This window comes from Rhodofomes roseus (assembly GCF_022264815.1).
Source record: "Rhodofomes roseus strain CIRM-BRFM 1785 chromosome Unknown C8Q71scaffold_24, whole genome shotgun sequence".
Lineage (NCBI taxonomy): Eukaryota > Fungi > Basidiomycota > Agaricomycetes > Polyporales > Fomitopsidaceae > Rhodofomes > Rhodofomes roseus.
This window is the reverse complement of record NW_025952980.1, coordinates 132239-157727: the sequence shown is the minus strand read 5'-3', so window position 1 is coordinate 157727 and position 25489 is coordinate 132239. Positions and strand designations below refer to the sequence as shown.

General features: G+C 47.6%; 7 protein-coding genes across 7 annotated transcripts; 2 read left to right on the top strand and 5 right to left on the bottom strand.

Annotated features, from left to right (window-relative positions):
• Positions 1-503: 503 nt before the first annotated feature.
• On the top strand, positions 504-1249 carry C8Q71DRAFT_798824 (uncharacterized protein; the record flags this gene model as incomplete). Its single annotated transcript, XM_047925849.1, has 2 exons — positions 504-887; positions 947-1249. 2 exons carry the CDS (start codon positions 504-506, stop codon positions 1247-1249), a joined length of 687 nt encoding a protein of 228 aa, XP_047774838.1.
• A 33-nt stretch (positions 1250-1282) lies between these two features.
• C8Q71DRAFT_861429 (uncharacterized protein) lies at positions 1283-3040 on the top strand (the record flags this gene model as incomplete). Its single annotated transcript, XM_047927905.1, has 3 exons — positions 1283-2439; positions 2510-2609; positions 2666-3040. 3 exons carry the CDS (start codon positions 1283-1285, stop codon positions 3038-3040), a joined length of 1632 nt encoding a protein of 543 aa, XP_047774837.1.
• A 715-nt stretch (positions 3041-3755) lies between these two features.
• C8Q71DRAFT_798822 (P-loop containing nucleoside triphosphate hydrolase protein) lies at positions 3756-6002 on the bottom strand (the record flags this gene model as incomplete). The annotated part of the gene is made up of 4 exons (XM_047925848.1): positions 3756-4931; positions 4992-5100; positions 5158-5624; positions 5676-6002. The coding sequence occupies 4 exons, from the start codon at positions 6000-6002 to the stop codon at positions 3756-3758; spliced, it is 2079 nt and encodes a 692-aa protein (XP_047774836.1).
• Positions 6003-11369: 5367 nt separating this feature from the next.
• Positions 11370-12192, bottom strand: C8Q71DRAFT_726630 (uncharacterized protein; the record flags this gene model as incomplete). The annotated part of the gene is made up of 3 exons (XM_047921786.1): positions 11370-11708; positions 11797-11889; positions 11938-12192. 3 exons carry the CDS (start codon positions 12190-12192, stop codon positions 11370-11372), a joined length of 687 nt encoding a protein of 228 aa, XP_047774835.1.
• A 2153-nt stretch (positions 12193-14345) lies between these two features.
• Positions 14346-15304, bottom strand: C8Q71DRAFT_726629 (uncharacterized protein; the record flags this gene model as incomplete). Its single annotated transcript, XM_047921785.1, has 4 exons — positions 14346-14624; positions 14678-14696; positions 14886-15064; positions 15119-15304. 4 exons carry the CDS (start codon positions 15302-15304, stop codon positions 14346-14348), a joined length of 663 nt encoding a protein of 220 aa, XP_047774834.1.
• Positions 15305-22921: 7617 nt separating this feature from the next.
• On the bottom strand, positions 22922-24132 carry C8Q71DRAFT_726628 (uncharacterized protein; the record flags this gene model as incomplete). Its single annotated transcript, XM_047921784.1, has 5 exons — positions 22922-23150; positions 23210-23400; positions 23732-23770; positions 23845-24058; positions 24101-24132. The coding sequence occupies 5 exons, from the start codon at positions 24130-24132 to the stop codon at positions 22922-22924; spliced, it is 705 nt and encodes a 234-aa protein (XP_047774833.1).
• An 839-nt stretch (positions 24133-24971) lies between these two features.
• On the bottom strand, positions 24972-25478 carry C8Q71DRAFT_726627 (uncharacterized protein; the record flags this gene model as incomplete). Its single annotated transcript, XM_047921783.1, has 3 exons — positions 24972-25209; positions 25260-25312; positions 25425-25478. 3 exons carry the CDS (start codon positions 25476-25478, stop codon positions 24972-24974), a joined length of 345 nt encoding a protein of 114 aa, XP_047774832.1.
• Between the last annotated feature and the right edge of the window lie 11 nt (positions 25479-25489).

Here is a 25489-nt window from a genome sequence, read left to right as displayed (position 1 = left end):
GAAATATAATGCTTTGTGTCGATCCTAAGTCATGCATCCTAAAACGTACTAGTTGATCTAAGTCACATGCACCACGCGAGCCAATTCAAACTCCACAATCTTAATGCCCTCTTCCCCCCCCTGGCGGCTGGCACAAAACATATACAAACAACCGGGCCCCGGCTGCATACCTCCCAATTTGGAGGGTGCAATCAATGGCAGAGATTATGTAATTACCCATGTCCCCGCGCAAGGTTCGCGCCGTCGCGTTCACGTGTGGTATGCGCGGCGCGCGACCTCAACGCGTTCAGTCTGCATGATCGCTACTAGACTCAGCTATGATCACCGCGCAACAAGTTCGATACATTCGCGCTGCTCTCGACCAATGTCATTTGTCGCTCTCCGATCTCATTCTCTCCTGTCTCACCGAGAAGAGCGTCGCAAACGCTCTCTTTCTCGAAGACCTCAGTATCAACCTTGGCTCTATCCTCACGGCGTTCGCTTGCAATACTCGGACGTCTGCCATGACGCAAAACTGGGCACATCATGAAATGAAGAGGCACTATCATCGCGCCGCGCGCGATCTCACCGACAAGGACAACGGCTGGCATCTCGGAGCAGTGCATATGAGCGCCGAGCAAGTCCTGAACTTTCGGATCGAAGACATGGCCGTGCGGATGCGCTCGCTGGCTCCGGAACTATGGGAGCTTGTCACGTTCTTGCTGTTAGGTCGCAAGCTCTGGACCACCGCCGGAGAGGAGGATACCGAGGATCAGACTCTCAGTCTGGACGAGCTAGAGTTGTGGCGAGAGCTCGAGACGCTCGGTGATGGCGGTGTTCAAGAGATGGGCCCTTCTGTACCTGCGAAGCATGATCGGGTTAAATTACGGCGGGCGTTGTGTCATTTGGTGAGCATTATTGCGCGACAGGATTCCATCGGTGATCACTTGTCCTGACACTCGGATAGAAGACGGTTGTAATACTGTCGATACTCATGCGTTCCCTTAACCAACAATGTAACGCGTTCGCCGCCGTTAACGGAATATTCTTCCATTCCTGCAATACACCAGACAAGGTTGTTAAGAGCCTTGCACACATGGGCATCTCAACATCATTGTCGACAATCAACAACGCAGTTCATTCGCTGACTTGCGAAAGTGCGGACCATGTTCGCACGCTGGGCCAGTCCCTCCGAGCAATGTTTGCATACGACAATTGCGAGCTTACCCTGAACACCATGACTCCAACCATCGAGCAGTCCGGCGATTGACTTGTACACTTGACGTCGGGGCTCATCATCAAGATGGAACATGGCGTCGAGCCTAATGACCTCCGCTGCTCACGGATTCTCTGGGAACGCTCGCGGCTCAACCCAAGCATGCTCTACAGCCCCAACCCGCCGCGCCAATACTCGTTTGAGCACCTTCTGACGCTCCATCCCGACCCTGCCCATCCGTTGGGTCTTAATCGACATGCCTGCTTCACAGTGTGGCTGTTCCTCACCGCGCTCTTCCGCCACGGCCCGCAATACTTCCGACAGTTCATCCCGCTGCTGCATGAGCCAGAGAGCGTTGATCAGATACCTGTGGTGAAGCTCACATATCACCCCGTTCGCTGCATGGATATCAACCAGTCGAAGGTTGATGGGAATATTCAGGCCATTGCTGACCTACTCAAACAGGCAGGGATGAGGGAGCCGGATGCGAAGGAGGTAGACGAGCATGCAGTCGACCTATCTGAATACGTCGTGCTTGTTCACGGCGATCTGGGAACAGCTGAACGCGTACAGGCAATCCTGAAGTGTCGAAGTATTGAACAGACTCCCCTCCGCCGCTACCAGTTCGTCATCTTTGTCCCGGGCATTTTCCACACGAAGATGGCCTGTGCAGACGATATTTGGCGCATCTTCATACAGCCGCCCGACGCTCGTCTTGACGAGAACAGTCTCATGAAATTTGTTGGGAGGCTACGTCCGAGGGAAACTGGACAGATAGGATCGAAGCCGAAGTTCCGCCAGATGCACAAAGTGATCTTGCACACCGGGATTGTGTTACGGTTGGATTGTTGGTGTACCGAAGCACGCTTGCAGTACCGTGACAAAGGCGTGCGCAGTCTGGAAGACTTTGCTGCCCAGAAACCAACATTCGACCAAGTTGTCGCCATGGCTTACAATATGGTTCCGAAGTACATTGCCGGCGGCGGGCAACATGACCTCTACGACATACACCATTCCAGTACCAGTCTTCGCGATCAGCAGCACAAGAACATCATGATCATGCATCAGTACTTCTCACTGTACGAGGAATTCTCATACCGCGCCAATGCAGGAGACATCGGAGGAGTCGAAGCTGTCATGCCATCTTGGATTGCACTGTTTAAGGCTACAGGGAAGCATAAATACGCCAACTATATGGAGAAGTTCTGGACAGATGTCCATTTTGTGTATCCTGAGCATCTTCGGTGAGCCCTGATATCTACTTTCAAGTACTCGTAAGGTGTTGACTCAGGCCGCCTCACTACGTCCATGAAGCCATGCAATTCGCTACAACATCCTTGTAAACCCGACGGGGAAGCCACATGCATTCCGTGGAGTTGACTGGGTCGTCGAGCTCATGAATTTGTTCACAAAGGTATCAGTCAGTCGGCTGACAGCAACACAGACAGAAGCTAATAGATATTCATACAGGATACATACGGCGGTGATGGGTCAAATCATTCCAAGGAACGGGTAATCACTGAATCTCCAAACATTCTCGTCTACCGAAACTGTGCTCGCAATGCCGAGCAGAACTTTTATCTCTCTGGCCTCTCATCGGCTCATGGCGAGAAGAACCTTGCATCGACGTTCAATGCATTACTCAAAGACATGGACGAGATAGGACCTCATGAGCAATGCGCGGGACAAAAGTCAGCCCATGGTATTCGAGATATGATTGGCCAGGGAGTTGGGCTTATGCTCGGTGGAACAAGTGACGTGGACAAGAGTGATAGTTTGGAACTTGTCGAGGACGCCGGTGTAGACAGAAGTGTAGATGCAGCGGACCTTGGTCTCGAGTCATGATCAGAATATGAAGTGGATGTGTCCGGGTCGTAAAACTAGCATGCTCGTCTACTTGGCAGGACTACCATAGAAGCGTGTCGGAGGGATTGGTGACATCAACCCGGCAGGAGATACAGCTAATGGTACGTCAGCATGCGAACATTGACACACAACAAGAGCTGCAGACGTACCGTTTGAGCTGGCATCTACATGTGCTGACACGCCTGCCATAGGCGTACCATCCTGTTGCTGAGGTAGTGTCTGAGGATTACATCGCTCGGCGTGGATCATTTCAAGTGACGCGACCCGGGCGTTACGTCGATACGAGGGAGTAGTGAACAGAGACTCCAACGTTGTTGAAGGCCCTGAGCCCGGAGTACTCTCACGAGCTGGAGCTTCTATCAACCGTTCAAAAGCCTGAGGCTCGTTATGGCCGTGCGTAGTGCTTGCTGGCATGGTAGTCGGCCCGACATTGTCTTGATCAGTGACGCTCCCGTACCTAGGACATGATCGATTGCTCTCTGCACGATCACGGTCAATTACAACATCATCGAAGGAATGAGCCCACCCACTGTTATGCCCAACCGCGCCGCATGCGCTGCACTTGTACCGGCGCACAGTTGGTGTTGCTGTGTCGGGAACAACAGCATTTGTTGTGCCAGAGTTTGCCGCCTTCTGGGCTTGCGGACGGGGAGTCAAGGGCGTCGTCGCGAACGGGCTGTCCACCGGGAAGTAGCTATCCGAAGATCAAGTGACAGGGAGATTGGTATACGGAGGCAACACACCGCATAATCAGAGCAATCACCGCCTCGCCATGCTCCTGGACTTTGCCCCACTTCTTCCCCACCTCGCGCTGCAAGTCTGTAGCAGACTTGATCTTGCCGGCCTGCGCACACTCGACCAGGTGATCAAGTACGTTGTCTGGGAGAATAACACTTGGACCAAGGGCGTCAAGCAATGCCTTGTTATACTTCTCGATCGTGCGTTCTCGACGGAAGGTATTCAGTGCCGTCCTGAGGTCGCGCCCAGCCGGTGAGATCACCATGTCTTTCTTGATGCGAGAGGCGCCATCAGGGCGGGCAGCGGTATGACATTCACCAGGTGCAATTGCCTTGAAGCACTGAGCGTCGGGGGAGCAGAGGATGCAGCATACAACTGGGCTTCGTGTCGCACATCGAGAACACCCAGTGGGGCGACAAGGCGGGTTGTCTGGCTCTGTTAGGTAAGTGCTTGTAAGGCGGATCAACCTACCCTTCCATATTGAGCTAACACTCTTACCTATCTGGTCATTCCGGTAATATGCCATGATCGGCGCTCGATAGCATCGAAACGGCCTTGTGGCCGCGTTCACGAGTGCATCCAACTCTGGCGACAGTTGACTTGCATCTGCGACGGACTGCTTGTGTTTTCTTTTCGCCGCTCGACCCGTGACTGCCCGTGCTGCCTCAAACTCCGCATGCAAACTTGCAAGATCGACATGTTGCGCCACACCTCCGGCGCTTATTGGCGGTTCCTGGGATGATCCTTGACCTGGGAGGCCTGAGACGCCGTGGTCCCCGCCTGTGGCCCGGGCTTGCTCATCGCCCGCATGCCGCACATCGTCGTGTCGAGTCTCCGACTCGACGTTCGTGGAGGATGACGCTGTTACTGCCGCAGGTGGTGGGCCCTGGGTACGTGTCTTCTTCGCAGGTTTTTGCGCTGACAGATCAGCTTTCCTCTTCTCAGCGCGCTTGTCAGCACAACCCTTCACTTTCTCTCTCTCTTCATCGAAATAACGTGCCTCGACGAGGAGGACAGCAACCGCGTCGAGGGACAAGTCACGCGCGGCGCGTCCAAAACGTTGCCATAGCGTATTCAGGTTGCAAGTCAAGCGCCACTGCACAACAATGCGAATGTCCGCAATGTTCACACCCTACAACGGTGGTGAGTGTTCATCAGCTGCGATCACAGTCTTGGATGTGACTAGACTGACCATTCCGAACGAGTCTGTGCTACACAGACCATACAGCTTTGATGAATTGAATGCGCCGAGATCATCCTCCCGGAACTGCTCGGACATCTGTGCGTGGAACCAGTGTATCCTTTCCTTCTCTCCAGGGTGAAGTCAACTTTGCAGATGCTCCGCAGCCCGGACGCACTCTTCAATATTGTCGAAGAAGACCAATAACTTCGGGATGGGATCCCCAGACGCGCGTTCAGTCTTCGGTAAGACCAAGAAGTCGAGGTCTTCAAAGCTCGACTGCGCATGTTGGATGCGCCGCACCTCGATGTGCACGTTTGGTCGATCATTCGAACGCCGTAACACGGTACAGCGGTCGGGACGTATTTGAAGTGTCGTCATGACTTCTCGTCGCATCTCATCTGGAAGGGTGGCAGTCGCCAGGACAAATGGAACGTTGGGCAAAATGTAACGTAGACGGTGAATGTTCTTGTAGTCTGGGCGGAATGACTTCCAGATGCTGATGCAATGTGCTTCATCGAAGACAATGCTGATTATTTTTGAGGTAAAACTGCTGTTCTTCCACAGCCGTTCGAAGCCGCCGCCATCCTTCATAAGCTCCTCCGGGTTTACAACAATCACGCGGTACTTCCCCTCGGCAATGTCCTAGGTAGCATGGTGAGTCACTGCTTTCGAATTGGGAGCATAGTGACTCACACGAAACACCTGAGGCGTTGCGGTCTCAGCCCTGATCGCAATAGCACGAACACCGATGCTTGCGAGCTCCTGCTCATTTTGCGTCCCCAAAATATTGAGGGGTGTAACCACAATTTGAATGCCATCCTCCCTGAACAGGAGGGGCATCCAGAACGTAAGTGTTTTGCCTGATCCAGTAGGCGCGATGTTGATTAGGTCGTTCTTACGCTCCAGGACAAGTTGTGTTGCACGCGCTTGCCACCGGCAAGGATCTCGACTGAGCTTTGCAAGAGTCGTTGCGCAAATCTCTTCAAGTGAAGGCAGGGGCCGCGAGTGGGATTGAGCCATGGCGGAGGGATAGGGACGGAGAGGGCAATATAGAGGCTTTTTCTTGTAGACTCAGGCTTGCGACGCGACGCGTTGTACTACCGCACGTGCTCACTCAAATAAAATTGGAAAATGCTCATTAATTGTCTGGCCAGGAAATGTTTCCCGGGTGATGGCACTACTATATGGAGGCAGTCATCACCGGCCATCCGGTGTTTGTATATGTTTTGTGCCAGCCGCCAGGGGGGGGAAGAGGGCATTAAGATTGTGGAGTTTGAATTGGTGCACGTGATTGTGATGGGATGTGGCTGAGGTGTGGCGGTGGCGGTCAGGGTATAGGGACACAAAACATTGTATTTCACTCTCGACATATCCCTCTTCCCCCCTTGGCGGATGGGAAGGAGCCTGGCTTTAACTGCACAGTGACAATGGCAACTGACCAAACCCTAATATAACAGCACAAGGCATATACTCAAGAGGGGCTCACTAAGGCAATTCCCACCATGTGGCTATGAGACTTACTTGTTAGGCTAACCACTTAGTAATGCCACTGAGACATGTTGGTCTGGAGCAAGCTGATACAGAGATCAATTGCAGTTGGTAATGGAGTACAGGATGAGATGATGACTAAACACCTCATAGTGAATCCAACTCTTGTTGTCAGTTGAAGATTTACTTAAACCTTACTAGTAGTGTGAGGACTGTACTAAGTAAGGTCTCACTGTTGCAAGTCTCAGAGCACATTGATGAGTATTTGGCAAGAGTGGTCAAGTGCAGTATGGCTAAATTAGCAGTCTGATTACAGTAAGTCTTTGAGTGGCACACAGGGTGAGTTTTGGTGAAGAGTGTAGATGATGTATAGATGGATGAGTGAATGGACGTTCTTGACCATGCTCAGGAATGGCCTTTTGTGCTATTCACTGCGGGCAAACCTGTGACAAATAGGCATCACTATGCCTGTCCAGTACGATAGATTATGAACCATCTAGTGTAGATAAGATTAGATTGTGCATGTACTTAGCCATCTGCCTTCCTTTTTGGGAAGCAACGGATCTTAACCCTCTACTGCCACCTCGTACGCGTGTGAATCACCGCACCGTCCGAGTGTGGAGTCTTGTCTCTAGTCGAGAGTGCTCCTCGCACTCTGACAAACAGTGCGAGCTCCTCGCCGCGCTGAGGAGCACGGCTCCTCGCTGTCTCCTAAACCGGGCGGCTCCTCGCCAGCTCGTTGCTCTGGGCTCCTCGCCGTGGGCTCTCCTCGCAGGCTCCTCGCCAGTGTACGACTACAGCCGGCTCCTCGCCTTGCTGACGACAACAGCCGGCTCCTCGCCACGCTGACGACCCTCGACTAGGCTCCTCGCCCGTCTAGGAACGACCCTCGACTGGCTCCTCGCCCCGTCTAGGACTCACCCAACAGCACTGGCAGCAGTGCACCAAGGTCGCCCCTGGCCTATAGAGCCGTGAAGCCCGTTCACACCCCTGAACAAGGCCTCCCAGTTAGGCCGAGGTCTTACAAAACCAGGTTGTTCGAACTCCGAAAATGCTACGAACATTGGTCCCTCATGGGAACCTTTTGTGAGTTTTGACGGACCCAGAACATGCTCCGAAAATGCTCCGAACATGCGTGTTTTTGTCGAACATGCTACGAACATGCTCCAAACATGCTGAAATTTGGCTAAAATACATCATGTTCTGAGGATGTTTGGAGCCCAAATGCCCCCAGAAAAGGTTCCCATGAGGGACCAATGTTCGTAGCATTTTCGGAGTTCAAACAACCTGGTTTGCCTGCGGTGATTACCAAGGACACAGCCAATGGAGTTACAAGGAAGAATACAGAAAATCAAGGAGTGTCATAGAATTGTATAGTACCTGTCCTTAACCCATTTACACTGCTTCCAAGGCCATTCTAGGAGAAAATAGGAACATAGTCACATAGCTTGCCTTGTTGGAAACAATGAAGTGTAAGGCTGAGTCATCCTAGTACAGCCGCAGTACAGCCACTCTTTCAGGACTGTGATTCCCAAGGAATTATCGAGGCATGCAAGAGTCCGCATTTTTGGTGTACAGCCTAAGGATAGCACAACCATGCCTTTGTATACCAATACCAAACCATTACAACCCAGTAATTGATCAGTAATAACAATCATTTGCCAAGCACACAATAGCTCTTGCATCAGTACTGAAAGCATCTCATCATAATGAGTAAGAACACACTAAAAACTCGGTAATAGTCCATTTAGTAGATACAATAACAAGCACTCCTTCAAAATGTTGGTAATCAATACCTTGACAATAGTACAATGACAGTGCTATAATGATGTCCATTCAATGGCACAAAAAAGGAAAGTAAGAAAGGCACATAACAAACCTTCAATAAGGCAGCTGCAGCCTGCTTGGTAATATCAAAAACTTCTAACAAGTTTCTGTGCACTCTGAGGCTATCAAGCCTCTATCCCTAACTGCAAGCAGGCCACATGTCTAGCACTGTCACAACTGTAATACTACCATCTCCATCCGCTCAAGACATTCAATCTTACATGTGCCTTGATAATACCACTGTTCTTTTCCATGTCCTGTACATTGGTGATTGAACTTACACATCCAGGCTTCCCGACAGTGGTACCAACATCTGCTGATCTCATCATCCACCATTTAATCTACATGGGTCTACAGAATTGTGAGTTTGAATGCCTTGCCCATGGCTAGGCCATTGCTATGGTTTTTATCTCTCACTGCTCAATGCATATGATATCTCTAACCTCTGTTTTGATTACTGCACAATTTTGGTCCTCTGTCTCCAGTTTGTGATCTGTCCCTGTGATGGCTGTTGGGTGCATGGTAGCTGACATGTATTACACAAAATAAATTGCCTGATTGTAATCAACAAGTCAGTCATGTATTCATCAGCATTGTATATGCAAGGAGTTGTTCCATTTCAGCAGATGCTACTACTTAGCAGTGTCATGAATGGTTATTGACAGTGTTACATTGCAACATCACATTGCAGAGGGTGTGTAGGCATGACAACATGGTGTCAGAACAGTTAAGATGTATATGATTGCCTCTAGGGCTCAGGCAAATGGTATGATTATCTTATTTTGTTTGTCACATACAACCCTGGCATATCTAGAGCATAGGCAAATTGACTTATGCTATGTTTATCAGCCTCACTGATTGTTGCAGTACAATCACTGTACACTCAGCAAATTAATGGCTTTCATGTATGTATGTTATGGCTGACCATTTATGACTGAATATCATTTATGACTGAACAGATGCTATAGAGAAACCACCAGGTGTGTGATGATCTTAGTTTCCTGTATTTTTCTGCCATCTTTGAGCTACATTCTGTCATGTTTCTAGTTCAATTGTAGACAGCTAATTACAGAGTTAATCACCCTGTCAAGTAGACATGAATTCCAGTAACAAAGACTTGTATTAGCATCCAGGGTGGTGATAAATTGTGAAAACCCCTGATAATGCTTGGTAATGTGGTTACCAAGATTGAGTATACCATTATAACCTAGTAATTAACCAAGCATACAACACAATGATGTCAGTACTGAAGGATATTATCACAACCTAAATGAGTAGAAATACAGTAAAAACTGAGCAATAGTCAGCCTGATAGTCCAGGTAGTAAATGCATTAAAAATTACTTCAAAGAATTGAATGTGAGTGTTCATATTTTGGCAATAGTCAAATGAAAGCATAGAATGAATGTTTGAGAAGAAAACTAAACAGTCACAGACTTGCTGGGGAGTAGACCATGTCTGGCAGTATGATCCCATCAGCTCAAAATCTCAGAGCAAGCAGGGCACATGTCTAGTACTGTCACATTTGTAATGCCACTTCCTTCAGCTCTGAACATTCAATCTTACAAGTCTCTCACTCTGAACACTCTGAATGAGTCTGAACTTATTGTGCATGCCTTGAAAACCCCACTGCTCTTATTCATGCTCTGTTAATCTTGTCATGCTCCTCAATGCATGTATAATCTCTAACCTCTGTTTTGATTACTGCACAATTTTGGTCATCTGTCTGGTTTGTGATCTGCACCTTCATTATATCATACTGGTATCTTCTCCATGTAATTGTCAGTTTAGCTACCCCAGCTATACAGTGTTGCTGTGTACAGCATGCACATAGTCCTCATTTGGTTATCCAGGCCACACAAAGCTTGAACTCAACCCATTGTGATGGCTGTTGGGTGCATGGTAGTTGACATGTATTCCACAAAATAAATCACATGATTGTAATGGTGTCAATAGAATATTTACTTATCAACAGACCATTACCTACAATATGGGATATAAACATCACTTCTCATAAGTAACTACATACAAACCTTTGTAGTGTCATTGAAAGATTTCCTAATGAACCTACTGTTCTGAATTCATTGGTGTAACAAACATCAGTAATTTTTTTGTGACGATTGTTAGAAATGGCTATATTCCTCAGGTTTAGCACAACTTAGCACCAAGATTGCATTGTCCACTCAGCACCAAGGTTGTGCTCTACACTCAGTGCTGAAACACACTGAATGCTTGTGTTATGGTTCTGTTTTTATATTTATAGATAGCTAGTTACCGAGTTTATTGCCGAGTCAATAGGAACAGTAAACTCGGTAATAGAGATTTGTATTGCCTATACAAAGTGGTAACAAATGGTATAAACCTTGGTAATCTTTGGCAATGCAATTACCAAGATGGAGCAAAGTTGAGCTGTAATGAGGATACCAGATCCACAACAAATACAAAAGAGGGTGGGACTTCAGTCAGTGCTGCTATACAAGTATGCAGTACTGCTCTTCAACTGGGAAGAGTAAGCTAAGAAGGGATTTGAGTTGGCAATGAATGGGGATTATTGCCGAGGTTTAGAGCTGTTTTAGAATAGAGGATGAAGTCTGAATACAGAGGATTAGTATCCAGAGGTTGATTCCAGAGGACATAGCATGTTTAGCGCTCAATAAGCTTATGTAACTATCACTATTATGGTCACCCCCAACATCTGGATGATGCAAACGGCAGCTAAAGCCTGAATCTACTTCAGAGCAACAGAAGAGGTAAGTAAGAGCATCTATTCATGCTCAGCTGCCCAGATATTTTCTGGAAATGTCGGTGACCAACTAAGTTGGCCAGCTTATGTAAGGCGCTTAGCTTAAACAAAAGTGGTGGTGTTTAAGTGAGGTGCTCCATAGGCAATACAAATATCTACTACCAAGGTTACTATTCCTATTAACTCGGCAATGAATTCGGTGACTAGCTGTCAATAAATCAAAAACAGAACCATAACATGCACACAGATGCAGTGTAGTGAAGTTGCACTTGAGTCCTCAGGAACCCTTAGCGATGTCAAGAGATGTCAAGAGAACAGAAGTCGATGAACTTACTCCTCCACCCTCGCGGCCTCACGCGCGTGTTCCTCGTTGTCCATGTCCCGCTCCCACTCCTTCCCTTTCCACCGTGACTTGCCCTCGACCCGGTCATCATCCTCATCCTCAACCATCTCGTGTTTGTGTTTGTGTTTGTCCTCGTCTTCCTCCTCTGGCTCTGCCGGCTCCTTGCCCCGAGCCTTTTGTGCAGCTTGGAGAGCAGCTGTGGCTTCTCTCACCTGCTCTTGGTACTGCATCAGACGCTCTGGGTCGTTCGCTTTCATATCATTGATGGCAGCACTGTAGGCTGACTGGGAGATTTTGTTGACCTCTTTACTGTCTGTCACCCCGTCCTTGCATCCGTGTCAATGGACTGGTTGCTCTTCCTAAACTGCTAAACAAGTCACAGATGCACGGAGCACGTGTCCACTTCTCCTTGACCTGCCGCAGTTTTGGAATCTCAAGCAGCTGGGGTGCCCCTGCCACCTGCTCATCAATGAAATTGCGGTGGTTTGTGAACCACCTCTTGATTTGCTGGCATTGTTGATTGGTGCACATCCTCGGAGCATCAAAGAAACATACTTTCAAGTGGTTCTTACACTGATCTGCACGCTGTTCCTCTGTCTCAACCGTATCCTCCCCATTGGCTTTGGAGATATGTCCCAGTTGGTTGATAGGGAATTTGGCTTCAAATTCCATTGCCACAGCAGTGGCAACTTTCCCATTGTTGGCTGGACTGGTTTCCTTGCACACAGAGACTAGCCTTTTGATGAACCATGCGTGTTGGTCAATCCCACTTTTGGCTTCGACCAAGGGGTATCTGGCAATGTTAGCCATGGAAGCAACTAGGGGAGGGGGGGTCCCCCCCGAGTGGTTCCCAGGGTCTTGATGGGAAGTTGGAAGCCTCGCAAACACAAACTTAGGCTCTATGATCTATTCTGATGTTGTATGGGCCTCAAAGTTGGACGGCTGAATCTATAAAGTGCTCATGTTGTATCTGCAAAGTCTCAGGAACCATTACATACATAGGAAACATGCTACAACATTCGAATGGCGGTATATCTGACTTGCCTCATATAGGAGAGCACGTGCTCAGATGCAGATTGTATGAACCACCCAGTGCTACCCAAGTAAGGGCTAGCAACTGATCATGAGCCCATAGCCACTAGGCAGTAACCAGTGCAAAATATAATGATATACACTTTGTTCTGCACGTCTATGTGCTACTAGTATGCCTGTCAAAAATCCGCCGCCATTACCTGTCATAATTACTCTCCAAAGTGGTATACTCAGGACAACTTGCATCAATCCTCTCAGCTTTTGGCATGATGATCTCTGCCATGGATGGATAGTGCTCTCGGGGAGGGATGACAATCCCGATCCAATGGCTGTGAATCAACATTGTGGAAGCCATCAATGTCAAAAGAATCTTCAGTGATATGAGATTGTGCAGGCAGCACAATCAGTACACGAGCTACACCTCCGAGTCCAGCAGCCATCTCCAGCTATAACTCTTCATTCCACACCTCAACATGAGGTTCCATGCAGTACACCGATAGCAAATCCTGTAGCACTACCAGTATACGTCCCTGTGAGTCTGCATTTTGCAAGAATCAGTGCCATAACCATACTAACCAGAAGATGCCAGCTTTCTGAGTCCGAGTCTGTACCTGGTCATGGCCCAAATCCGAACCCAGCTGCATTGACAGCACCGATCCCACCCAGTACAAGTGCGCTACCATTGCATGCCCAGTCAAGCTTGCCAGTATGCACACCAGAGGCCCAGCTTGAATGTCAGACTACGCCTGAAGTAAGGGTGCATGCACCCTTAACAGCGAGGACACCAAGCCAGATCTCTGCGGATGAGCCACATGAGCAAGGCGAGGACTTGGGCCACCAGTGGCGAGTGGGCCCCCAGGCCATGGAGCATGCTGGAGCAGTGGAGGACCTAGAGGTTGCCAAAGAAGGCAACGGCAGCTGCAACGTCTTCAACATCCTCTACGGACAAGGAAGTGGATGAGATCTTCTCTCCGGAAACTCCGTCGTCAACAAGCAAGGAGAAGACAGTGGCGGCCACCTCGCAGATGACCAACATTGTGAACGCAATGCTCAAGCAGCAGGCTGAGCTCGCGGCCCAGATTGAAGCCCTCAAAAAGGCTTTTTAGATTGACCACACGCTACCGTGGCAGCGGTGTTGTGGTTGGGGGACAGGTATTGGCGTTTCTTTGGTTCTATTTGCATAGCTAGTTGTCTCCTCCTTGGAGAGCGTTAGCGTTAGTTGATCGGGTCCCATCATAGTCGGAGGTGAGAAGGCAACTGGCACCCGTTGTGGGCATCATGGCATTAATGGGCCCTTGGGGCACACACTTTACCAGTGGATATGGGATTTGGAGAGCCGGAGTCAGGGGATCTATCACAAAATAAATTCAAGAACTCGGAAACAAACTTTGTACCCGGGCTGTAGCGTCCATCACCATGAGTTGGTGGGCCGCAATGGCCCACTCCTCAGAAATGTGCCATAGAACCTGCGCCGATAGGTACCCTTCTCTGTCCTCCTTGTTAGAGTTCCCAGTGTCTGGAACCCTAGATTAGGGGGCCGGGCTGCCTGTGAACCTCTCGGATTGGTGGTTGCGGCGCGACCAAAGGATTGTCGTGATTTGTGAGGTCGTAAGTGGGGCGAGGAGCTCCTGCTGTGGTTGTATGCAGGGCAAGGAGCCTTGCTGTGAAGTGGTTGGTCCTAGGTTGGGTGAGGAGCCGGGCCGAGGGCGAGTCCAAGACAAGGGCGAGGAGCCCTGTTGAGGGTGGGTCCTAGGTGTGGTGAGGAGCTCAGGCCAAGAAAGGAACTGAACATTCTCGGATGGCGCAGTGGATTGCACACGGATGAGGTGATAGTTCAGGTGAAAGAGTAGATTCCTTCCCAATATGGAAGGCAGGTGGCTAAGTACACCTGATCTAATCTAATCTACACTATCAGTTCATAATCTAATCTATTAGGGCTGGCAATGTGCTGCCCATATGTCACACTCCTGCCACACCCTCAGGTCCTCCCGGTCCTCGTCCTGGATCTCCAGCACAACAAGGTTGTTGTGAGCTCGCGACATGTATAGAATTTGATGCTGGATGAGCGGGGGAAGGGCCGAGGTCGGGTCCTCAAGCTTGTTGAAGAAGGTTACCGCCCTCATCAACACAAACACATGGTCCATTTGTTGTTGGACATGGAGGGCAAACTCCCCAACAACCTGATCTACTAAGCCCCCTATGCGAAGGGGCTCCAGGTTCATCAGCATAACGCAATTTCTGATTACATTACTGTTTTACTTACCAGATACATGAACGCCTCCCTGAGATGATGGAGAGTCATCCTGGCCTGAATAAGGCAGAATTGGTGAGGCCCGAAGAAGATATGGGCTTCAACTGGGCCGTATAATTTGCAGCCGTCGAGTGCCACTGACGGCAATGACTCGGCTCCTTGCAGGAGGTCTCAGAGCATTTCTTCCAACCTTGCCGTTGACCACGGCAATGGTACGGACATCCCGCCGTGACGAGCGGTCCATGCGCCCCAATGGTGCGGGGGGTTGTGGATGGATGCTGCCCAGCGATCCCTTGTGGTGGGCGTGGGCTCAGGCCGTGTTTTTGACCTCTTCTCATGCAAGACGATGAGGATATGAAACGCGCAGGGCGCAGCAGCCCTGCCATATTGTGAGGCAAACTTACAAAAGGTGTCAATTTGAGTTGCAACAATACGGACAAGAAACGTACTCACCTTGCGAGTTGCGGATGGCACCGATTGAGACACCAAAGTCTCAATGGTTCCTGATGAAACCCGTTTGAAGAGCCTAATGTATTGCTTCTGTAGGCACTGGGCTGATGATACAGCAACCAATGTAGATGTATTGAAGGTGTAACATGAAATAGAGTCTTCCTTCTCAATTGAAGCCTTACAGTCCATTGTCTATGCTTTTGAGAATATTCACTGATTTCTCTGCATTTGTTTACATCTGCTTACTAAGCGCTCATTAAGCGCCCGTGTGCTGTTCGGAGTTGCATCCACCTGGAATTTCCAGGTGGATGCAACTCTGTGCGGCAGGGGAGAGATGCCAATTGGCTGATAAGCCCATTTCCTTGCCCTGTTAAGGCAGGCCTGCCAATGTTTGGGCTGAGTTTAAAATTCAGCCACAAGGCCATTAGTAGCACAGTCACTCTGCTACTATAGGCCAATAAAATCCGTACAATCTTCAAAATATCATGCTTTGTAGCCCTCACACTATAGAGTCTATGGCTAGTCTTACCTTCTCATGCACTTCAATACTCAGGGCACATTTCACAAAATCAAAAAATCACACAAATGCCTCGGCGACATGCTTGTAGTCCTTTGCACCTGGTAAATGATCTCTAAGAATGCAATTGTATGCCTATAAGCACCTGAGACCTGCTATTTATAGCACCTTTGTGTCCTGTAGTATACAGCACAATTGCTGCTGTTTCTGGTATATGGCTCCACCTTTGTAGATGCAGAGGCACATGTGAGCTTTTGTGGTTTGCATTCTGCACCTTTGCTAGCCATTGTATATGCATAGTGTTCACATTGAATATCCTCTGAATGAAGGGCTTCAGGAGGGTATAGTATGCTTGTATCATTTGTTACTGATGTGTACTTTGAAGGCTTGTAATGAATCAGGCTACATTGTGCAATAAGCACCCGTGCCACGCAAGGTTCATTTGTTGACCTGTCAACAAGTCATCTTGCAGTTTAATCTCCCAGACTCTGTTGCAAACTGCTGCAAAAAGTAATTGTCCTTAATAGGATTCACCATTCTCAGCCCAGCGACAAGTTTAATTGAATCCAAAAAACCTCGAAATATTCATGCTAGTAGTCCTCATACTATAGACTCTATAATGGGTATCAGTTTGCTGTAGTGTCCATTACTCATGTCACAATATGCAAAACAGAAAATGCACAAGTTGTCATGGTTTTCTTTACTTTGTGCACAGGATTCAAATAAATAACACAGCATATCCACATTTTTAGACCCACTGGATAGTGAAGTTGTATCATTGCTAGACTGCTGAATAAAAATGCAAAACTGGGATACTGGATCCAGGGCAGCTTTCATCAGACATATAGTCTATAAGATTATTTAGACAGTAGCTATGCAGGACAGTGATGACACTCCCTTAGTGTACTGCTACTTTGGTCAAAACTGCCCTTTGAGTGTTGCTGCTCTTCCATGGCCTTGATAAAATCAAAAATACCCCAAAAGTCCACAATGGTATGTGTCATATCATAGATGTGATCTTCGGTATCACTTTACCATGTAGCTCACTAATGAGGGCCCCATTTGCACATCAAGCACAGAGAATTCCGACTAAATTTGGTTTCTCTCCCACTTATCTGATTCATATAACCATATATCATACTCACAGACATTCCATCAAAGTATCTGGCTACTATATGGGGCATAAGGATTTCCCTGTGAGTTGGTGGTTTGCTAGTTGATCTGAGCTCAATAATCATCACAAAATTAGGGCTTGACAATCTTTGTGGTGTTGCTTCACAACAGTGATAGCTTCTGTGCAAGTCATAAGACTGCATTTGGGTTTGCAGCCCAATCCAATATTCAAGATGGCTACTACAGTGCTGCTCATGTGATTTCTGGTAAAATATTGGTTGAAATAACTGACAATGGCTATATAGTACTGTACCCATATTGACAAGTCAAACCTTGTCAACAACTTCATGCTGCCCACATTTTTTGTTGTGGCAACACCTCTATGTAGCATCCAATGAAAACCATTGAGTGTTCACTGACTTCAATACAGGGATTCCAGCAGCTATCTGTGTTGTACCAGGCAAAATGAAGCATACTTACATTTTGGATCAATACTATATAGGTACTCCCACCAGAATACATCTGCACATTCCTATTCTGTCCAACCTATGCCTATATAACCACATACAGGGTCACTCAGCATTGTGTGCTTTATGCCAATGTGCATGCCATCACTCAAAATCAAAAAGAAATTAATGGGTAGAGATTCAATGAGAACACTGGCTCAATAGGGGAAGTCATAAATACATGTTCCTGAGGCAGATGGCCTTGGAGATCATTGAAGAAGACCACATTGTTTTTTCATTAGCAAGTGGCTACATCTGTTGGATGTTTTTAATGTGTATTCTATATCTGTCTATCTTTTTGTTGAGCTCGAATTTATTCCGCATTTCTGCGGATTATTCTGAGCTCCATTGCCCTGTTCAAGTCATAATATGCGTCCTGGTGTGTTCTCCTTTATTCTACATGGACGCCATTACTGTACCGTGCATACTATATTTTTTCCGACCTCTTTCCCTTCAGTCTACCATTTTCTATAATGTTTGACACTTCTGGGATTTCAACCCTTGCACTCATGAGCTGTTCACTTGTTTGTTGATTTCGACTTTGTGGCTGTTCTACTATACAGATGTGGCTGTATTACATAACACAGGCCGTAGACAGTCCGCCTCGTCGAGCTCTAAGTCCCTAAGACTTTACAGAGCTCGACTTAGGTGTGTATCTTTGCCTCTTTTAATATAAAGACTTTACAGAGCTCGACTTAGGCCTTTGGAATCGCTCTGAGGCGCACTGCAGCCAACACTTTTCTGTCAGAAATTCACTTGTCATCATTGTATGCTTTCATTTTACTATTACCAAGATATTTGGACACTGACATTTCAATGCTTTGAAGCACTTAACAATGCATACTATCTCGACTATTAGTGTGACTGTTTCCCAATTTCTGTTGTGTTCCTGCTCATTCCAGTTGTGATAAGATCCTTCAGTACTGATATAATTGCTGTTGTATGTTTGGTTAGTGATGATAATACTAATCAATTACTAAGTTATAATGGTAGACTATATTCTGGTAACCATGTCAAGCATTATCAGGGTTTTCACAACATCTTACCACTTTGAATAGCTCAAAGAGATCTATTTCACTGAGAATTGACAGGGTGATTAACTCTGTGATCAGATGTCTAAAATCGAAGCAGAGATATGACAGATGGGAACTCAAACAGGGCAGAGAATGTAAGAAAATAGGTTCATGTACATCATCACTCACACTTGGCAGTTCTCTTATGACATCTGTTTGAACATCAATGGTTGATCATAACATACATATATGAAAGCCATCAATTTTCTGGTTGTACTGTAGCAATCAGTGACTGATAAACACATCATAAGGCAACCTCCCTGTGCTCTAGATATGTCAGGCACACACCTGAATAATGAAATCACATGCCTGAGCCCAAGGGGCATTCATATGCAACTTAACTGTTCTGATACCACATTGGCATGCCTATGCACCCTCTAAAATGTGATTTTACATGTGACACCATCATAACTGTTCATGACACCAATCAGCAATAGCATCTGCTGAAATGGAGTGACTACTTGCAATGAATGCTGCTAGATATATGACTGACTCACTTGTGCATTCATTACAATCATGTAATTCATTTTGGATAATACTTGTCAGCTACCATGCACCCAACAGCATCACAGGCACAGATTATAAAATGGACTGAGGACCAAAATCGTGCAATAATCAAAACAGAGGTTAGAGAACATATAATCAGTGAGGAGTGAGAAATGATTACCAAAGCAATGTTCTAGCCATAGGCAAGGCATTTGAACTCACAATTCTATGAACCCATGCAGATTAAATGGTGGATGATGAGCTCAATAGTTGTTGGTACTACCATGTCTGTAGGGAAGCCTGGATATCCAAATTGAATCATTGTGAAAAAGAATAGTGGGGTTATCAAGGCATGCACAAGTCAGAATTTAGAGTGGGAGATATGTAAGATTGAATGTCTGGAGCTAAGGAGGTAGTATTACAGATGTCACAGTACTAGACATGTTGCCTGCTTGCCTCTGATATTTGAAACTAAAGGGATTGTATTGCCAGACATGGCCCACTCCCCAGCAAGCTGAATTGGAGGTCTCTTGACTGTGTGCAACAACATGCAGTTGATGGTTGAACACCTCCAACTGAGTGTCCATTGACTTGTGCTGTGAGTGGGGCACTGCCAGTCTGAGCTTTCTGCACCTCCACCTTGACCTTTCCTTTCTTTGCTTTCAAATCTGCCTTTTCCTTGGCTGCTTGCATGGTAGTGTTGCACTTGACTCAACCTTCAGGTGTCAAGGACTTTCTCCACTCAAGGCACTTGAGATTGCATTGTGCAAGTGGGACGTGAGAGGGAAGTAGATGTGAGGTCAAAGACCGGAGTTTGGAGATCTGGAGATAGAGTCAAAAGGAGTTGGAGAAGACAAGAATGAGCAAGAAGAAGAGAGGGGTTGACAGAGACAGAGTTGTGCAAAACGGACAGAGTCCGGAGTTCAGATTGAAGTGTGTTGTGTGAATGAGTATGATGAGATATTCAAACTGAGGTACAAGTATATTACAGCTTGGGCTTCTATATGGAGTAAGCTAACTGTGAGTCGTAAACAATAAGAGTCCATAGCATGTGGAACATAACAATAATGGAGTCTGGAGTTAGTGGAACTCCAAGGTGAGCACATGGAGTTGAACATTAACTATTGTATCATAGGAAGGTGAGCACATGATACGTAATTATCCTGAGGTGAAACATGAAAGAGAAGATAAATGAAGTACATACACAATAAGACCGGAGTTTGGACATGGAGAAACAGAACCGGAGATTGGAGGACTGTAGTTGCAAGACTTGGTGGCACGGATGTGACAGTCTCCCAAATTATATGTGTTGCTAGCTGTTTACCATTCTTATGGCCTGCTAGATAGCACTTCTTGGCCCACTTTGCAATTTGGGCCAAAACTGTGACACTGCTCCATTTGTCAAGGACATGCATGTAAGTCATGGTGTGCTAGACCACTCTGGGTTAGAGACCAGGTCACCTAATCATGGTTGCAGTGAGCAAGGCAAATAATAATCTGAGCACAGACAATTACCTGGAAGACTATATCATGAGAAACAAAGGCAATCATAAAACTCTGGAATTCAGAAGTCAGGCCAATCCAAAAGCTGTGCATGTAAAAGCTGCAAATTGGTGTTATTTGATATCACCATTTTGATGAGCAGATGAACATGTAATTGATTGAAGGCACCCACCTTGTCACCATCACCATGATGCAATGTTTCTTTGAGAACCTCCCGATATGTGCAGTGGTAAGTCTGGATTGACATGTGCATAATGTCTTTGCCCATATCAATCTTTGGTCAATATCTCGCTCATCTCTGCACTGTTTTACCTTCTGCTTTGCTCAACCCGTCCCTCCCCATATCGCCCTTCGTATTGTCACCATGGCGCCGTCCCCTGCTACCTTCCCAAGCTCACCAATCGCAACTACCAGCAATGGAGGCTCGACATGGAGGCCAGACTTCGAACTCTTGCAGCTCTTCGCATTGTAAGGGGCTCAAAAACCAGGCCCTCCGAGGGTTTACTCCACCTCTGGACGCCTGAGAATGTCAAGACCTGCGCAATTTCGAGAACAGGAGGGACCTGGCAGCTGGGGAGATCTGGGGGTTTGTGGAGAGGGAGCAGCAGATGCGGTCCGAGATGATCCTGAGGCGATGTGGGTGAAGCTGGAGTCTGTGCACATGCAGAAACGACCTGGTACACGTTTTAACGCCTACAACGCGCTCCTGAGCCTCTCCAAGGCCAAGGACGAGTCCCTTTCAATGCTTTTGATGCGAGCTTTGCAGCTCAAGTCCTATATGAAGGCCCTTCGTCCCCAGGACTTCGACATTGCCAAGCTCGACGATGAGCTTGTCCTCATGGCCTCAATTTGTTGGCTGCAGTGTGCCTCAGAGCGACTCCAAAGGCCTAAGTTGAGCTCTGTAAAGTCTTTATATTAAAAGAGGCAAAGATACACACCTAAGTCGAGCTCTGTAAAGTCTTAGGGACTTAGAGCTCGACGAGGCGAACTGTCTACGGCCTGTGTTACGTAATACAGCCACATCTGTATAGTAGAACAGCCACAAAGTCGAAATCAACAAACAAGTGAAAAGCGAGTGAGTGCAATGGTTCAAATCCCAGAAGTGTCAAAAATTATAGAAAATGGTAGACTGAAGGGAAAGAGGTCGGAAAAATATAGTATGCACGGTACAGTAATGGTGTCCATGTAAAATAAAGGAGAACACATCAGGACACATATTATGACTTGGACAGGGCAATGGAGCTCAGAATAATCCGCAGAAATGCGGAATAAATTCGAGCTCAAAACTCCCCCCTGACCTGTCAAGTCCCCAGCCCAAGCATCTTTACCATCTCCAGCACCTTCGGCTTAGCCAGCAACTTCATCAGGATGTCAGCAGGCATGTCAGAAGTGCGGAGGTGCATAATCTCAATCCGGCCCTTGGCTACTTCGTCCCTGAGCCAGTAGAAGCACAAATCGAGGTGCTTCATGCGTCCATGGTGCTCCGGATTTTTCGCAACAGAAAGCGCGGAGAGATTGTCAATACAAAGCTTGGAGGCAAGGGAGACATCGAAACCAAGCTCTGTGAGCAGATTGAAGCCAGAGAATTTACTGGCCTGCAGAGACCGCTGCAACGAACTCTGCCTCCGTCGTAGACAGCGCCACAATCGTCTGAAGACGGCTCAACCAAGAAATTGCACCTCTACCCATTTTAATGACGTGTCCAGAGGTGGATTGACCAGTGTCAGGGCAGCCAGCATGGTCAGCGTCGGTGTAGGAGGCGAAAAGCTCGGAATCGGATGCAGGGGAGTAGGTGAGCTTGTAGTCCAGGGTGCCCTTGATGTACTTGCTGGGGAGAGGGCCATTACTGGCAGTACGATCCCTTCGGTGTCAGTTCACATTGTTTTCTGCTGTAGTTCACCGGGTAGGGACACTAACAAGCTATCACAGTGTTTGCTGGGGGTTGCTGTATTGATGATAGTAGATACTGTCAGTAATGATTAACACAGTATGACAGAATGAGTTGCTTCACAGTATATTGTGTGAGATTGGGGTATGTTGTATTAGCACCCACTGTTTGGGCCACTCTTCCATTGGAAAGTTGCTTATTGAGTGTCTTGTTGAGCTTACTGACTGCTGGTATATCACCACTGATTCATTTGTTGAGCTCGAATTTATTCCGCATTTCTGCGGATTATTCTGAGCTCCATTGCCCTGTCCAAGTCATAATACACGTCCTGGTGTGTTCTCCTTTATTCTACATGGACGCCATTACTGTACCGTGCATACTATATTTTTCTCGACCTCTTTCCCTTCAGTCTACCATTTTCTATAATGTTTGACACTTCTGGGATTTGAACCATTGCACTCATGAGCTGTTCACTTGTTTGTTGATTTCGACTTTGTGGCTGTTCTACTATACAGATGTGGCTGTATTACATAACACAGGCCGTAGACAGTCCGCCTCATCGAGCTCTAAGTCCCTAAGACTTTACAGAGCTCAACTTAGGTGTGTATCTTCGCTTTCTTGAATATAAAGACTTTACAGAGCTCGACTTAGGCCTTTGGAATCGCTCTGAGGTGCACTGCAGTCAACATCATTGGATGACATTCTTGCACCTATTGTAATCTACGCGTACTCGGGGAATTCAATTGGTGCTACATTGGGAATGGGGACTTCATCTTCGTAGTATGACCGCTGCCCATTTCCTGCGATTATTTCCAGCTGCACCAGTCGGCATGCACGCGACATATTAAACTGTACGCTGCACAAGAGGCGGCGTCCGTCACGGTTGATGTAACGGCATGAGAATTCTACCCCTCCAGCATAGGTGACTATGCGTTCGTAGTAGGTAGAACTGTTGTGGCAATCAAATTATGTGAATTAGTTGGAATGATTAATGATATCTAAACTCACTAGGTGCGTGACCAAGGCACATTGGGTTCAGTGGCAGCGGCAAGGTGCTGGGCATCGAGAGCGGCTTGAGAGCGCAGAGTGTGAATGCCCAAGGGATGGGCAAAACTTGCTTCCACTTGGTGTACCTGTTCAACTATGACGTCCAGATACTGCTCAGTGCCAATAGAGGGATCCATACTCAAATAGTAAGGCTGAACTGATGATGAGTGGGTTGTGGTTTGGAGTGAGATAAAATTTACTGAACGCGCGGCCTTACTTCCCCAGCGTCTAATTTTGAACTCCTATTTTTAGGCTTTAATCTATCTGTAGTGGTGCAAGCACAGATCCCCAACTCCTCTTGGGAAACTCAGACTGCATAAGGTTCTAACAATAAGGCCTTAGTACTAGGAAACAGTCTATTAGAACAATACCACTATGCACCACATAAAATATTGTGGTACTGAGCCAGCATCACTGTCATTCAATATTGTCGATGCCGAACAACTCATGGGGTTTAAACTCCCCAAACCGTCAGCGGGTCACCTGGAGACGGCTTTGCCGGCTGCCAGAACCAACGCCTCCCTAGGAGGCGTAACGCTCCACCAAAAAAAAAAAAAAAAAAAAAAATATTGTCGATGCCTACTGTTGGAACATACGGCCGAGCACGTGCCCAAATGCCAACGCGCTGACATGTTGCGATATGGCACAATGTTACTGTACCCGCCGCCGCCCCTTAATGTACCCTCCCCATCGATGATACCCCATACATAGGTCTGTGACTGCCTGTATTTACTCTTTGCGTGTTTGCCTCCCCGCCCCGAGGACGAGACAAACTGCTTCGATTCTATTGTGTTCCCGCTGATCTTCTTGCTTGTTCTCACGTGATGCGACCTCACTTCAACACCTACTTACTAGTGAGACTCACTTGGATGCCGCCCGGGCATCTCGGGGCCTCTAAGGCAGCCTCTGTTGAAGTAAGCGGTGGTGGGGCATGGGAACGAGCAGGTGGAACAAGTAAGCAGCGGGAATCAATAGGTACTGGAGCGGTTTGTCTTGTCCTCGGGGCGGGGAGGCAAACACACAAGGGTAAAATACACAAGGATTGTGAGTAATATACGAGTCCGTAATTGATGGGGAAGGTACATTAAGGGGAATGGTGGGTACAGTAGCATCACACCGTGATGCGGCGTGTTGGTGCATTGGTATTCGGGCACGCACTCAGCCATATGTTCCAACAGCATCCACTTCGACCTGAACTGTCTTAGTCTATGTTACACCACACCCAATCCTTTGTTGAAAAGAAACTGGAGACGCAACTTCATAACACACTTTTATACATACTTGCAGAGACATTGCATTGAGATCCAGCCAACGGAGCCGGGATGGAGTGGAACTACCTGCTATATGTGGAAAGCACATGTGCTTGGTGCCGGGACTGCACCTCGTTATGGTAAGAGTTGCTCCTGTTATGGACAGTTCTCCCACGTGTATGGCGGCATGCTACGGCTTGTTGATGTTTCATCTTGAGAAAGCCCTATTCCCTTTGGGAGGAGTCGGGGATCCATTTATGGTGCTTGTCCCCTTCTATACATTGATAAGTACTCATTCCTCATTCATATTCTTCATGCGTGTTGGGTTGATAGTTGTTCTGGCTGACAAATATAGGTTGTGTGCATGATGTTACAATAATATTGGGGCGAGGGAATGTAATATTTGCGACGAAAGGGGGGGTACGATAGCGTAGGACAGCAAAAATTCTATGATTCTGACGACTGGGATATGCTCAATACATTCCCGAACGCTCCTCCACCCGCAAGCACGCTTCGTGTGTGGCCAGCATCATGTCCACACCCTGCTCCCACAAGTCGTCGTCCCATCCAAGGAGACTTGAATCCTTGGGATAGTCGTATGGCCGATAGTAGAAATAATCGGTCCACACTTGACCGAAGTAGTCCGCGTACGCGGACATGTACTCGTACGCGCCATTTGGGAGGCGGACCACCCAGGTCTTGCACAGACCGCTGCTTGAACGTGTCAGCAGCTAAGGGTGCTATGGGTAATAGATCTTTACTAGGTCTTGCAGATATGTGCAGTGTTTGCGACTCTGCCATCAACCTTCTTCCACTATTGATGCACGCTCAGAGGCCAATCGAGGGCAACTTGTGGTCCCTGTGGCATCAGGGAGATTGAGCAAGAGCGGGTGCCGTCGTCGCAAGGTAGAGGAATGCCGCCTGACCGAGTCAAAGGCTGGGAGGGACAGGCGGCGGCTGCGGACTGGGCACCACTGCATTGTGGACGTCA